Here is a 13,563-nt window from a genome sequence, read left to right on the forward strand (position 1 = left end):
TACATGCTACTGTGAAGGTATTTGCTAGCTGTGGTTAACGTCTAAAATCAATGGACTTTAAATAAAGGAGATTGCCCTTGACAAAGTGGGTGGACCTCAGCCAATCAATTGAAAGGCCTTCAGAGCAAAACCTGAGATTTTTCCAGATAAAAAATTCTGCCTCAAGCCTGCAGCATTAATTCCTGCCTGAGATTTGTCCTACATATTTTGGACATGCCAGCCCTTACAACTGCATGAGGAAATTCCTTAAAATAAATCTTTTGATAAATGATAGATAGATAGATAGATAGATAGATAGATAGATAATATATACATATAAATATATATTTATTATTTAGTTAACATATATAGACAGATAGATAATGTATGCATATACATATATTTATTATTTAAGTAATATATTCATAAATATCTTTTGTTTATAATTAAATAATAAATAAACTTATTATTTAAATTATATTTATGTAGGATATATATAAAGAGAGAGAGAAACAATCTTAAGGATATGTTTTCTGAATTGGTCTGGGAGTTTCTGAAATTGGTTTTCTAATCTGACTATATTTAAGGGCATTAATGACTCTATTTCCACTAAAGAAAGCACTGATAGTATGTGGCATGCTGTGGCGATGGAGATATACAAAATATTATTATTAAATACTCCTAATCAAATACTTATAAAAGGCAAGGTTCTGGGCGACCATGCATTTGATAGCTATTTTGATTAAACTAACAAGTTCGGTGAGATTGACTGGTTGCTCCTAAGAGCACTGGAGAAAGTCAGAACAGAAAAGGCTAAATTCAGGGCAAAGTTTCGCAGCTCAAGCTGAGCATAAAATAACTGAAAATGTCTATTTTCATTTTAGAAAGAGAGCCGTTATCTCTGAAAACAAAACTCAGAGAGCTTCATCTTACAAGTAGCTGAGTTGCAAAGCAAACTGAATACTCAACCTCACGTGGTATATTCTGTTAAACTCAGGCCATTGTCCAGAAAGGTACAGGGACCTGAGAATTAGGTTGGAGACATGGGAGCAGATCCTGCTGAAGCTGGGGATTTTGAACCCTTAAATCCTATTGAGGCTTCTTTGCCAGTAGAAGCATCCCTGCCCACCTGTCTGAAAAGACTAACCTGCTGGGCCTGAGGCAACAGTAATGGCCTTTGCTGAGACAGCTGCCTTGCAAGACTGCTGCTTCTCGGCCGGGGCCCACGTGACCCCTCCCTGCTTTTAGACACACGCAGCAAGATTCAAGTACCAGCAGTCCCTGAAAGATGACATGCAAAGGATGATACTTTAAGAGGCATACTTCACTCTAAAAGAGCTACATAATTTTTCTAATTTATACAAACAGAAATCTGGGGAGAATCGATATTAAGGGTGTGGGAAAATGATGAAAGGAACATAAAACTAGATGTGGTCAAATTTGCTGATATAAGCCCAATAAGCAGAGATTTGAATTCAATGTATAACACCAGCGGTTACAAAGGGTTCTAAACATTTGTTTGGTTGATTGGCTGAAACATGGACAAAAAACTGGCCAACACTAAATGAAAATGAAAAGCCAGACCTGCCTCGGTATAATGTAGAGGAAAGTATCCAAAGGCTTAAAAGATTAGAATGCTACAGTTAATTTATCATGTAAGACCTGATCAACCTCTGTGGAAGGGTTTCAGTGACCTGTCTTTCACCACAACCATGGGAAATGCATTGTGAGGGGAGTCCTAGCATCCTTGTCTGTGGTCCCTCTGCTCTTTATTCCAGAACAGTGTGGTTTGCTGCCTCTAAACTAGAATACTTTAATGCAGTGGAGATAATTGGATCCCAAGGTAGCAGGGGGTCATGTGCTGGCACTTTATCATTGAAGACAAGGTGAGTATGGTCACCATAATGAACAGCAGGAGCAAAGCAGTAATCAGAATAATCTGACTCCCAGAGAACTGTATCATTGGCTAGTTGATTATTGTCCTTAGGAAGAAAACATAGGCAGTTCTTTTCTGGCTGGAACCATGGAGGGTGCAGAAGAGAAGGAGGAGGTCCCTGCTGTGTCAGAATCCCTTAGAGCAGCAGTTCTCAACCTGCGGGTCGCGACCCCTTTGGGAGTTGAACGACCCTTTCACAGGGGTCGCCTAAGATATAACAGCAGCACAATTACAGTTATGAAGTAGCAACAAAAATAATTTTATGGTTGGGGGGTCACCACATCCTGAGGAACTGTATTAAAGGGTCGCGGCATCAGGAAGGTTGAGAACCACTGTCTTAGAGAAAAGTGAAAGAATTTCACAGAGCTGAAGATCAAGCGCCTGAGAAAAAAGTTTGCCCAAAAGATGCTTTGAAAGGCAAGGAGACAGCTCATCTATGAAAATGCTGAGCACTAGCATAAAGATTACAGGCAGATGTACGAAACTGAGATTCAAATGGCTAACATGGCAAGAAAAGCTGGCAACTTCTATATTCCTGCAGAACCCAAACTGGCATTTGTCATCAGGATCACAGTGTCAATGGTATGAGCCCAACGGTCCAAAAGGTGCTGCAGCATCTTCGCCTTCACCAGATCTTTAGTGGCTCCTTTGTTAAGCTCGACAAGGCTTCAATTAACATGCAGAGAATTGTGGAACCATATATTGCATGGGGCATCCAAACCTGAAATCAGTAAATTAATTGATCTACAAGTGTAATTATGGCAAAATCAACAGAAAGCAAATTGCCCTGAGAGATAACACATTGATTGCTTGACCTCTTGGTAAATATGGCATCACCCGCATAGAGGATCTGATTCATGAGAACTGTAGAGTTGGAAAATGCATCACAGAAGCCAGCAACTTCCTGTGGTCCTTCCAATTATCTTCTTCACAAGTTGGAATGAAGAAAAAGACCACCCGAGTGTGGAAGGTGGAGATGCTGGTAACAGGCAAGACAAGATCAACAGGTTTATGAGAAGGATGCACAAAGGTATCTACCATGGTTATTTTTGTAACCTGGTCAGTTAATAAACAGTGACTGCTTTAAAGTTGAAAAAATAAAGTGGAAGAGTTCTAAGTCAAGTGATCATAGTCAAAGTTGAATCACCAAAAGAGAAGGGCATGCCCCTTCAGTAAATTCTCAGACTTGAACAAGTTTTACCAGGGTGATTATACAGGAAAGACAAGGAAAAATAATCAGACTTTGGGGGATTGTTTAGCAATGGCTCTGTCACTAATTCCAGGAGACTCAAAATGTCACTGTGGCACACCAAGCACCCTACGGTCTTATGAAGGTCAAATAATCAATAAGGTTTTAGTTCAAGTACAGTGAGTCCCCAAGCCCATTCTGTAGCAGTTCCCACAATTCTCGATGCCTAATTGGAGTAGACATACTAAGTAATTGGCAGAATTCCGCATTGCTTCCCTAACCTGTAGAGTGAGGACTATTACTCTAGGAAAAACCGAGTTCAAGGCACTAAAATTGCCTCTACCTAGAAAAACAGTAAACCAAAAGCAATATCACATTTCTGGATGGATTTCAGAAATTGGTATCATTATCCAGAACTTGAAGGATGAAGGGGTAGTGGTTCCTACAACATCCTACCCTATTTGGCTTGTGCAGATAACAGATGGATCTTGGAGGCTGACAGTGGATTACTGTAAACTTAATCAGGCAGTGACTCTAATTACACCTGCTGTTCCAGATGTAATTTCATTGCCTGAGCAAATTAACACATCCCTCATACCTAGCATGCAGCTATTGATCCGGAAAACACTTTTTTCTTGATATGTTAACAAAGACCACCAGAAGCAGCTTACTTCTAGCTGTCAGTATACCTTGCCTTCCCTAATTTAGGGCCTCAACACTCCATCCTTATGTCATAATTTATTCCACAGAAACTTGATTGCCTTTCCCTTTCGCAAGACATCACACTGTTTTAATATGTTGATGACAGTGATGAGCTAGTAAACTAGAACTGGAAACTATTCTAAACTTATTGGTAAGACATTTGCATGTCAGAGGGTGAGAAACATACACAACAAAAATTCAGATGCCTTCTGCCTCAGTGAAGTTTCTAGAAGTTCAGTGGTGCGGCATATGTTGAGCTATTCCTTTATATCCTAGGCATAAGGTCTAGTGGATCTCTAGATTATGGAGGTCACACTGTTCTTATTTGGGTGTATCACTCTGGCCCATTTACAAAGTAATCTAAACAGCTGCTGTTGTTGAGTGGGCCCAGAACAAGAGGAGTCTCTGCAATATGTTCAGGTTGGGCTGCTCTGCCACATGGGCCACACGATCCATCAGATCCGTGGCAGATAAGGATGCTGTTTAGAGACTTGGGCAGCCCTCTATAGATACTTCCCCAGGAGAAATGAAAGGACAGCGACAGGCAAAGACTTAACACACAATAGTTTACACCAGCTCTGTCCGGAAAGGTCAAGAACATAAAACAATCTAATGTCTATTAACAAGAGAACGAATAAACACATTATCATATATTCATACATAGAATACGAGTCAGCTACAAAAAAAGAATAAACAACTGATCCATGCAACAATGAAGATTCACCTCAAAATACGTATGCTTAGTAAGAGAAGCTGGATACGTAGAAGTACATTGTGTATGGTTTCATTTGTATGAAATTGTGGAAAAGGCAAACTAATCTCAAGTGAAAGAAAGCAATTCAGTACTTTCTGGGGAAGGGGGGCAGGGCTATGCTGAGAGAGCAGGAGGAAACTTTTGAAGATGATGAGTATGCTAGTTATCACTATTGTGGTGGCATGTTCTGAATCCCTTCAGTGGTTATATTTTTCATTTATATAAGTTTTGTTTGGCTCTTTTCTGAAGCCATATGGCCATATTTGATGATCTGCCATTTCTAGGTTATATTTGGGCTTCATCTCTTTGGAGTTCATACACAGATCTTCTATATTAAGCATCAGGCAATTTCCATATTTGCAGTCCTGGTAGTCTAAATATGTTGTTTGTTATTTCTTCTGCTTCTCACTCAGGTTGGCTTGGCTTCGCATATACTGTAGGACTTTGGATTGAGAGTTCATATTTATTTTATACTAAATTTGTGGTAATTTGGGGACTTAAAATGAAAACATTTTCTTCCAGAAAGGATTTGCATTTGTGTCTTCCAGGAGCTAGGGAAAGCCACTGACCTGGATCACTTCAACCCCACCCCATACATTTTTTAAATTTATCTTTATTGTTGAAAGTATTACAGAAAAATATTTTTCCTCATTGACACCCTCCTCCCCACTCCTGCCTCTCACCCCCTGCCTTCACGGCACTGTTGTTTGTGTCCATTGGTTGTGCATCTATGCATATAAGTTCTTTGGTTTATCTCTTCCCACCCCCCCACCTCCTTCCCTCTGAGGTTTGTCAGTCTGTTCCCTACTTCCATGTCACCCTACCCTTTTATCTGCCCACCGTCCACTGCCCACTATTACCAGTCCTACCCTTATCTCTGGTTTTGGGAAAGGGACAGGAGAGTGTACATCAAACTTCTTAACCTCTTATGAGCCCATTAGCTCATCAAAAAAAGCATTTTCTATTCAGGGTCCAGTTGTTCTTCAGAGGCACTTAGCATTCTGTGCAGCTGGATGTGGAATTTAAGTCTAAATCTCTTTCACTCATAGTTCAGTGTCAGCTCCATTTTTATATGCCATGAAAACAAATCTGGAGAACTATTAAAACTGCCATCCTCTTTCAGCATTATGATGATCAAAATGTAACCACTCAGATAACCCACAGACAGAAAGGACCTGTTATGGACTGAATTATAACCCCCCAAAATTTGTATGCTGAAGTCCTAACCCCTAATATACCTCAGAATGTGGCTGCATTTAAAAATGGGGCGTTGGATGGTTAAGTTTATGTCAGTTTGGCTGGTTTTGGGGTGCCTAGATTAAATATTATTTCTGGATGTGTCTGTGAGGGTGTTTCTCAAAGAGATGACTATCTGAAGCAGTAGACTGAGTGTAGCGGATTGCCCTCCCAAATGTGGGCGGGCATCATCCAATTCATTGAGGGTCTGAAGAGAACAAGAGGTGAGGGAGGGAGGTGGAATTCGCCCCTTTGTTCCTTGCCTCACTGATTGAGCTGGGACATCTCATCTCAAGCTCTCTGGCTCTTGGACTGGGATTTACACCATGGGCTCCCTGGTTCTCAAGCTTCAGACTCAGATTAAATTATACCATCAGCTTTCCTGGGTGTCCAGCTTGCCATGGCGGATCATGGGACTTCTCAGCCTCACTGGCTTAAGCTGATCCCTCACAGTAAATCCACATCTACATCTACATATGTGCATGTGTATATAACTTCATTTAACTTTCATCACCCTTTGTGCCAGTGTCTGTCTCTTGTTCTGCATTGCGAATCCTTTAAGAAGAGCAATCATATAAAACCCATCTTTGAGTTCCCAATATCTAGTTTAATGCCTGTTGAATGAATGGATGGATGGAAATGTGAATGGGTGAGTGAATGAATAAATAGCATGCAATTTCTCCTTCAGATACCATACTGCCTGCTACCCTCTTAGGGATATTTATTCTCCAACACTGCATCCAAGACAGGGTGTAGAGATGTCCCTGGCAACACCCTAGTTCTTTGTGGCTTCTTTAGGCCAAACTTCCTTCTCCTAGTTTGGTATTACCATACTCTACTCTTCTCATTACATCATCAACCAACCTCCCAGTCACTCTTCTCATTTGTTGAGAACTTTTATACCAAGACCACAGTCCTTCTCTCTACCCTAGCATCAGTGACTTCCAGTCCCATGTAGATCACCCTTCTCAAAAACAGATTCAAAATTTCTTCCTCATCTTCCTTGATATAGATATCAAGTTATCTATACCTTACTTCTGGAAATCATTACATGTTCACACCCAAACTTCATCATCACTCTAATGTTTCCATCTCTAAATACTTAGGCTTTGTAGTATGTCAAATAAGGCCCCCATCACCCACAAAGATGTCCACATCCTAATCCCCAGAACCTCTGACTTGTTACCTTATATGCAGAAGAGACTTTGAAGATGTGATTACATTAGGACTCTTGAGATGGAAATATTATTCTGCATTATCTGTGAGGGCTCAATGTAATCACAAGGGTCTTGTCTTTTCTTTCTTTCTTTCTTTCTTTCTTTCTTTCTTTCTTTCTTTCTTTCTTTCTTTCTTTCTTTCTTTCTTTCTTTCTTTCTTCTTTTTTCGTTAATCCTCGCCCAAAGGTATTTTTTTCCATCGACTTTTTAAATTTTATTATATTTAGAGAGAGTGGAAGGGAGGGAGTGAGGGAAAGAGAGAAAGAAAGAGAAAAACATCAATGTGAGAGAGACACAGTGATTGGTTGCCTCCTTGATTGAACCTGCAACTCAGGTACATGCCCTTGACGGGGAATCGAACTCGTGACCCTTCAGTCCATGAGCCGATGCTCTAACTGCTGAGCCAAACTGGCCAGGGAACAAGGGTCCTTACAAGAGAAAGGAAGGAAGGTCAGAGTGAAAGGCGGAGATGTAATGACAGAAGCAGAGATTGGTGTAATGTGGGGCCATGATCAAGAAAGTAGACTCAGGATTACAGCCTCCAACGCATGTTAGACTTCTGACTTCCAGAACTGTAAGAAAATAGACGTATGTTGCTGTAAGCCAGTAAATTTGTGAATTTGGCTAGAGCAGCAATAGGGAACAAATACAGGTTCCAAAAGAGCAGTCTATAGCCACAACCTTTATTCTTCTGGCTCATTCGTTCTCCCAGCACACCTAACCTATTCTCACAATCTCTGTCCTTGCTTTTTCTTCTCCTAGACACCAAGACATCATGATTTTAAATTTTAACAGCTCTATTCTCAGAAGGTCAATGTCTTTTTTTTTTTTTTTTTTTGGTACGTGCCCCTAGCAGGAACTGAACCTGAGACTCTCTGGTCCGCAGGTCGATACTCCAACTGCTGAGCCAAACCAGCCATGGCAGAATGTCAATGTCTTAACCACTTATTCTCTCCTTTCATCTGCTCCGATACCTCAAATATTGCAAAAGACTAACCTCCTGCTTTCTTCTCTCCTATACTAAAAATACTAACTGTCACAAGAGAAAATAACTCAATATGCATTGGTGCCACTACAGGTTCATGACATTTAACCTCAGCTATGCCCTCAGTCCTTCTTTATTCTTTTATGTGACCTTCATTCATTCCCTGTTCTAATTTGTTTTTATCCATGTTTATTTCCTTATTTATTATTAAATTTATCGTGGTGACATTGGCTAATAAAATTATACAGGTTTTAGTTCTACAATACATCATCTGTACATTGTATTGTGTGTTCACCATGGCAAGTCAAGTCTCCTTCCATCACCATTTATCCTCCTTTACCCTCTTCCACCTGCCCCACCCCCTCTCCCTCTGATAATCACCATACTGCGTCTGTGTCTATGGGGTGGTTTTTGTTGTTGTTCTAATTTGAACAGCAGTAATTCTGTTCAATTCTTCTCCCGCCATCTGCCCCATCAGTACCCCTCTCTTTAGTCAGTTACCTTGAGTTCCATTTTGGAGAGAAAATCGAGGTGAGGCCCGAGCTGCCGGCAGCGTGGCCTCTTCCTAGAGTTCCCCGCTCTCGTCGTCCCTGCTTGTTTTGTCACTGCTGCCTCTGCCTAGAAGACTATCTTCCTCTTCACTTCGCTCTACCCTAATTCACCTAAAAACTTTCTTACATATTTTTCCTTTTCCAAATTAAGGGTAAGCTTTCTACGAAGATTTTACTGGAACCAGCCAGTTCCCCACTTGACCACCCCTCTTTGTGTTCCCATTTTATGTACATATGTCTATTGCAACTATCACACCAGACCAGATAATGTTCAATTACAGTTATCCATTTATGTGTCTCCCTCCTTTAACTAGACTGAGAATCCCTTTAGATGAATTACAGTGAATTATTTGTCTTGTTATCCCCCGCACCCTAGCACTATGTCTATAATGTTTTGAGAAATAGTATGAAAGAAAGCAGGCAGGACCTAGCAAGATGGTGAATAATGTGGCCAAACAGCCAACCTCCCCCCAACATATTCACATCAAATATTGGGCCTGCCGCTCACTTACTCCCATTGATTGGTCTATTTGGAGACTGGGGTTTGCCCCAGACCCATAGGCAGAAGTTCATACCACTCAAAGTGACAAGTGTACTAGCATGTTCATTTGAGAGCCCTGCTTCCAGAATCAGGAAGGTGCTCTTGGCTATGTGGGTGCTCCAGACCATCTAGTTCAGTGGCACACCACTCACTTTCAAGGTCAATGTCTTACTATCCTGAACACTGCAGATTAGGCTGCAGAGTAAACTCTCTCTCTGAACTGTCACAGCGAATCATCAATCCCTTCCTTACCAACTCCTTTCTTTTAGTTCTCAGTTAGGTGGCAGGGATATTTCTCCAGAGCATCATTGTGATCTTCTAGCTGCCTCTGGGGACAATGGAATGATCTGGGAGGCCAAATATAGGCAGTTCCCACTTCTTAGATCCCTTTCCTGTGGGCAGCAGAGCAGCAGTGGAGGGACCGGAATTCTGGGATCTCAGGGAAATGCTTCGTGGACCCTTTGATCCTAAATCAAACTTTTTCCTTTAGAAATGTCATAAATTATGCCCCACATCTAAAAGATGATTCTTTTGCATTCAAAAAAATCTTTACCCCTACAGTAAAAATGGAGATGAAAGAAGCCAAAATATGGTTCTTATTAGCACGATTTCTAGTGGGAGTTTGCGTGAAGATTCCTCTAAGTATCTGGGGACTAATGTTGCAATGGCAAAAGGCTGCTAACAGCATGGAGGATGCTGAAAATAGGCAATCATGAGCAACTCTATACAAATGATGTACAACCTGTGCCAAAATATAAAGGATAGCCACATTGCAGAGAGAGCTCCTAGGGACCAAGAGGGGGAAGGAAGCCAGTTTTACACAAAACTGGCACAAACATTGTTATGTATAGTCAGTGCTACTGTCAGATGTTTAATCTTTCTGTAAATACTGTTGTCAGAGCAGACAACTGAAAAAAAATTTACTAAACAAAAATCAAACATAGAGCACATTCTGAAAATACATCTCTACCTCTGCCTTTCCTATGTATTTGTGAAGGAATGAGGAAGACGCAATGGAGGGCAATAGAAAAAAACTCTCAACTGTGAAGATTCAGCACAAAAACTGCCTTCTCTATGAGGTCCCCCTTAACCACTGCAATCTACAGTGATCATTCCTTCCCCTGTATACCTATAACACTTTGCATTTTACTGTAGCCCATACTGACTTACATTATTAGATATTCACTCATAATCCAAGAACTGGTCTCCCCAATTAACTGCAAGGTCCCTGAGAACAAGGGCTGCTTCTGTTCCTCCACACTACCTACCAAAAGTGATTGAATGTGGCAGATGCTTGAAATATGTGGTTGCTTGGCTGGCTAATGCCACCAGCAAATAATTCCAAATCACAAATGTGATTTTGCTATACAATATATGAAATTTAAGAAATAAAGCTGCCTCTGTATTAACGTTTTATGCCTTGTATTCTGCAATTCCTGAGAACAAGTTCGGAAAGCTGTGTATTGGGGATAGCACGGTCGGGGCGGGAGGGTGCTTTGGAGTGAATATTAAAAATGAGTCCGTTCAGTGAAAAAAAAAACGTACATGGGATTAAAATGAACTGGATTGAGAGTCTTTCCTAAGCAGTAAAAGGTGTTTGCTGACGTCACTTAACAAAGGGAACTGGAAGTCTGGGTCTGAGAATTCCTTTCCACTTAGGGAATTGGGGCACGCGCGGCACTCTTCAAGGTCTGAGACCCAATTCGATAGTGCTGTCGTGGCGGCTCCTCAACACCAGGGGGCGCCGAGCAGAGCGGCGCGGAGCGGAGCCGCACCTCCCGACGCACGGCCGCTCTCCCAGCATGCCCTGCTCCCGCCGACGGCGACCCGGAAGCTGTCGCCGGCGGCGGCGGCCGGCCGGCAGCCTTGACAGGATCTGGGCTGCGGAGCGCAGTCGCCCGCCCGGGCCGCTCCAGCCCAGCGACGGGCCTTTCCCAGGCCGGCGGAGAAGACACCGTTGAGCCAGTGCACGGCGGGCTCAGCCGGGCGCCCACGGGGTGTGGCCGTGCCGGCCGGCCGGCCCTCGGCGCCTGCGAGTGCCGGGAAGGGAGCCCCTGAGCCGCCGCCCTCCCGAGGCCGCCGAGGGGCGCTCCGACCCGGGCAGCATGAGAGCCGCGGAGCCCCCCTGCAGGGCAGCGTGTCCGCCGGACGGGGCCGCCGCCGTCGCTCTGCGGTGGCTGTAGGACTGCGGGGCCCAGAGCCGCGGCCCCCTTGGGCCCCAGATCCCCAGGTGTCCGGGACACGGTTATGCCCCGTTCCCTAACTCCGAAGTAAAATGGACACGCGGCCGTCTGGAGCAGCCATGAAGGCCGAAACCGTGTCCTCGCCACAAGGGAGCCGAGCAGTGTCCAGCTGTGGCCGCAGTAACCTGCTGAGTAGCCGGAAGCTGATGGCTGCGGGGGTCGTGCTTGGCTGCCTCCTGGTCATCCACGTTCTGGTCGGTGTGTGGCTTCTCTGCCTTCTGTCTGCCTTGCTGGTGGTGCTGGGGGGATGGCTGGGCTCAAACGCCATTGTGGGGGCTTCCGGTCGACTGCATCTGGAGCGCTTCGTCCCAGTGGCCGTCTGCTCTCCGCACCCCGAGGCCGAGAGGCAGCTAGAACAGGAGATCAACCGCACCATCCAGCTGATTATTCGGGACTTTGTGTCATCCTGGTATCGCTCAGTGAGCCAGGAGCCAGCCTTCGAGGAAGAAATGGAGGCGGCCATGCGAGGGTTGGCCCAGGAGCTGCGGAGGAGGATGGGCATGGTGGACAGTCATGCTCTGGCCCGAAGGGTTCTGATTCTCTGCGGTTGTCACCTGCAGAGCTATATTCAGGCAAAGGAGGCTACAGCAGGGAAGCAGAGCGGTGGGGTTGAGCCCTCCCAACTCTGGGAGGCTTACTGCAGAGCTACTGCCCCACATCCTGCTGTCCAAAGCTCCAGTGCTGAGGTTACCTATACCCGCAGCATTGTGAGTTTGTTGCTGCAAGGACTAGTGCCAAAGCCCCACTTGGAGACTCGGACAGGATGCCATGTAGTGATCGAACTCATTACCTGCAATGTGATCTTACCACTGATTAGCAAACTGTCAGATCCTGACTGGATCCATCTTGTACTTGTGAGCATTTTTTCCAAGGCCGGGAATAATCCAGCAGGAGTGGTTGAACCACTCTGCCCAGCCAGTGCCCTGGAACAGCCCTCAGTGCCCACCTCTCTGCCGCTGATTGTTGAGGTCCAGAGTCTGCCAGAAGTGAGAGCTCCTTCTCCAGCTGCAGCTCCAGTGCTCCTAAACGGTACTGAGCCAGAGGGACTGTTCCGCTCCTCCCCAGAAGTTGAAGAAGGCCATGAAGCTGTAGAGGGAGATTTGGGTGGAGTGCCAGAAGAAAGAAAAGTAGGAAACAACTCATCTCACTTTCTACAGCCAGACATTCGAGGCCCTTTGTTCTTATGTGAAGACGCAGAGCTGGAGTCTCCATTGTCTGAACTCAGCAAAGAGACCATCATGCTCATGACCCCAGGCAACTACCTGTCTGACAGGATCCAGGATGCCCTGTGTTCCCTAGGGGGTTCCCAGTCTCTGCAGCCTAAGGATGATGAAGGATCTGAAGGAATTGAAGGAGCAGAGGCTGAAGAAGGTCCAGAAACAGAGACAGGCCTGCTGGTCTCCATGCTGAATTCCTGCCCAGAGATCCAGATTGACACAGCAGACAAGGAGGTAGAGCAAGATGTCACCTCTCTTACAACTTTGCTGGCGAGTCCAGAAAGTACCTGCACACTACGACCCTCATGTTTGGAGAAAGATCTTACCAATGGTGTGAGCTCCCTCGATCCTAGTCTGCCACAGGTTTTGCTTTCCTCCTCTCCAACTGGTCCTCTCAACTCAGCCACCTTCAGCTTTGAGCCCCTGAGCAGTCCAGATGGCCCAGTTGTCATCCAGAACCTCCGTATCACTGGCACCATTACCGCTCGAGAGCACAGTGGCACCGGATTCCACCCATACACACTCTACACGGTGAAGGTAACAGGATTAGAACTGTGGTCACCCTCTCTAGACTTGGAATAGGTTTGCAAAGCAGTCAGTGAAGCTAGGGTACTAAGGGACAGAGGCTACTTTTTCTTTGCTATGAGTCTGAAGTTCATTTGTAAAGCAGAGTAGGTTTCTATCCAATACCTACACAAACAATCCTAGAATCTCAGGGTTATTAGGATAGTGAAGGTCATATTTTTCAGTGGTTCCCAATATATAGAACCTTGTTAGAAAATTCTCTTTCCATACTTTTTCCCTTGCTCATTTACTTTTATTTTTTTAATTATAAACTTTAAAAAATTGATTTGAGAGAGAGAGAAACATTGATGTGAGAGAGAAATCAGTTGCTTCCTGCATGTACCCAGACCAGGGAGCAAACCTGCAACCTTTTGGTGTACAGGACAGCGCTTCAACCAACAGAACCACACAGGCAAGGCAATTTATTTATTTTTTAAAATACTAGTATG

At 44.1% G+C, this 13,563-nt stretch overlaps 1 protein-coding gene and 1 pseudogene across 4 annotated transcripts in view; both read left to right on the top strand.

The window, feature by feature from the left end:
• The first annotated feature begins 1,993 nt into the window (after positions 1–1,993).
• LOC118640320 lies at positions 1,994–11,148 on the top strand (annotated as a pseudogene).
• A 61-nt stretch (positions 11,149–11,209) lies between these two features.
• The window catches only part of SNX19 (sorting nexin 19), a 39,155-nt gene continuing 36,801 nt past the window's right edge, over positions 11,210–13,563 (top strand). For all 4 annotated transcript variants that reach the window (XM_036276507.1, XM_036276508.1, XM_036276510.1 and 1 more), the window contains exon 1: positions 11,210–13,087. In XM_036276507.1, the coding sequence (XP_036132400.1) occupies positions 11,366–13,087 (1,722 nt within the window). In that variant the 5' untranslated portion in view covers positions 11,210–11,365. The remainder of the gene's footprint in view (positions 13,088–13,563) is intronic.

This window comes from Molossus molossus, unplaced genomic scaffold (genome assembly GCF_014108415.1).
Source record: "Molossus molossus isolate mMolMol1 unplaced genomic scaffold, mMolMol1.p scaffold_m16_p_22, whole genome shotgun sequence".
Taxonomy (NCBI): Eukaryota; Metazoa; Chordata; class Mammalia; order Chiroptera; family Molossidae; genus Molossus; species Molossus molossus.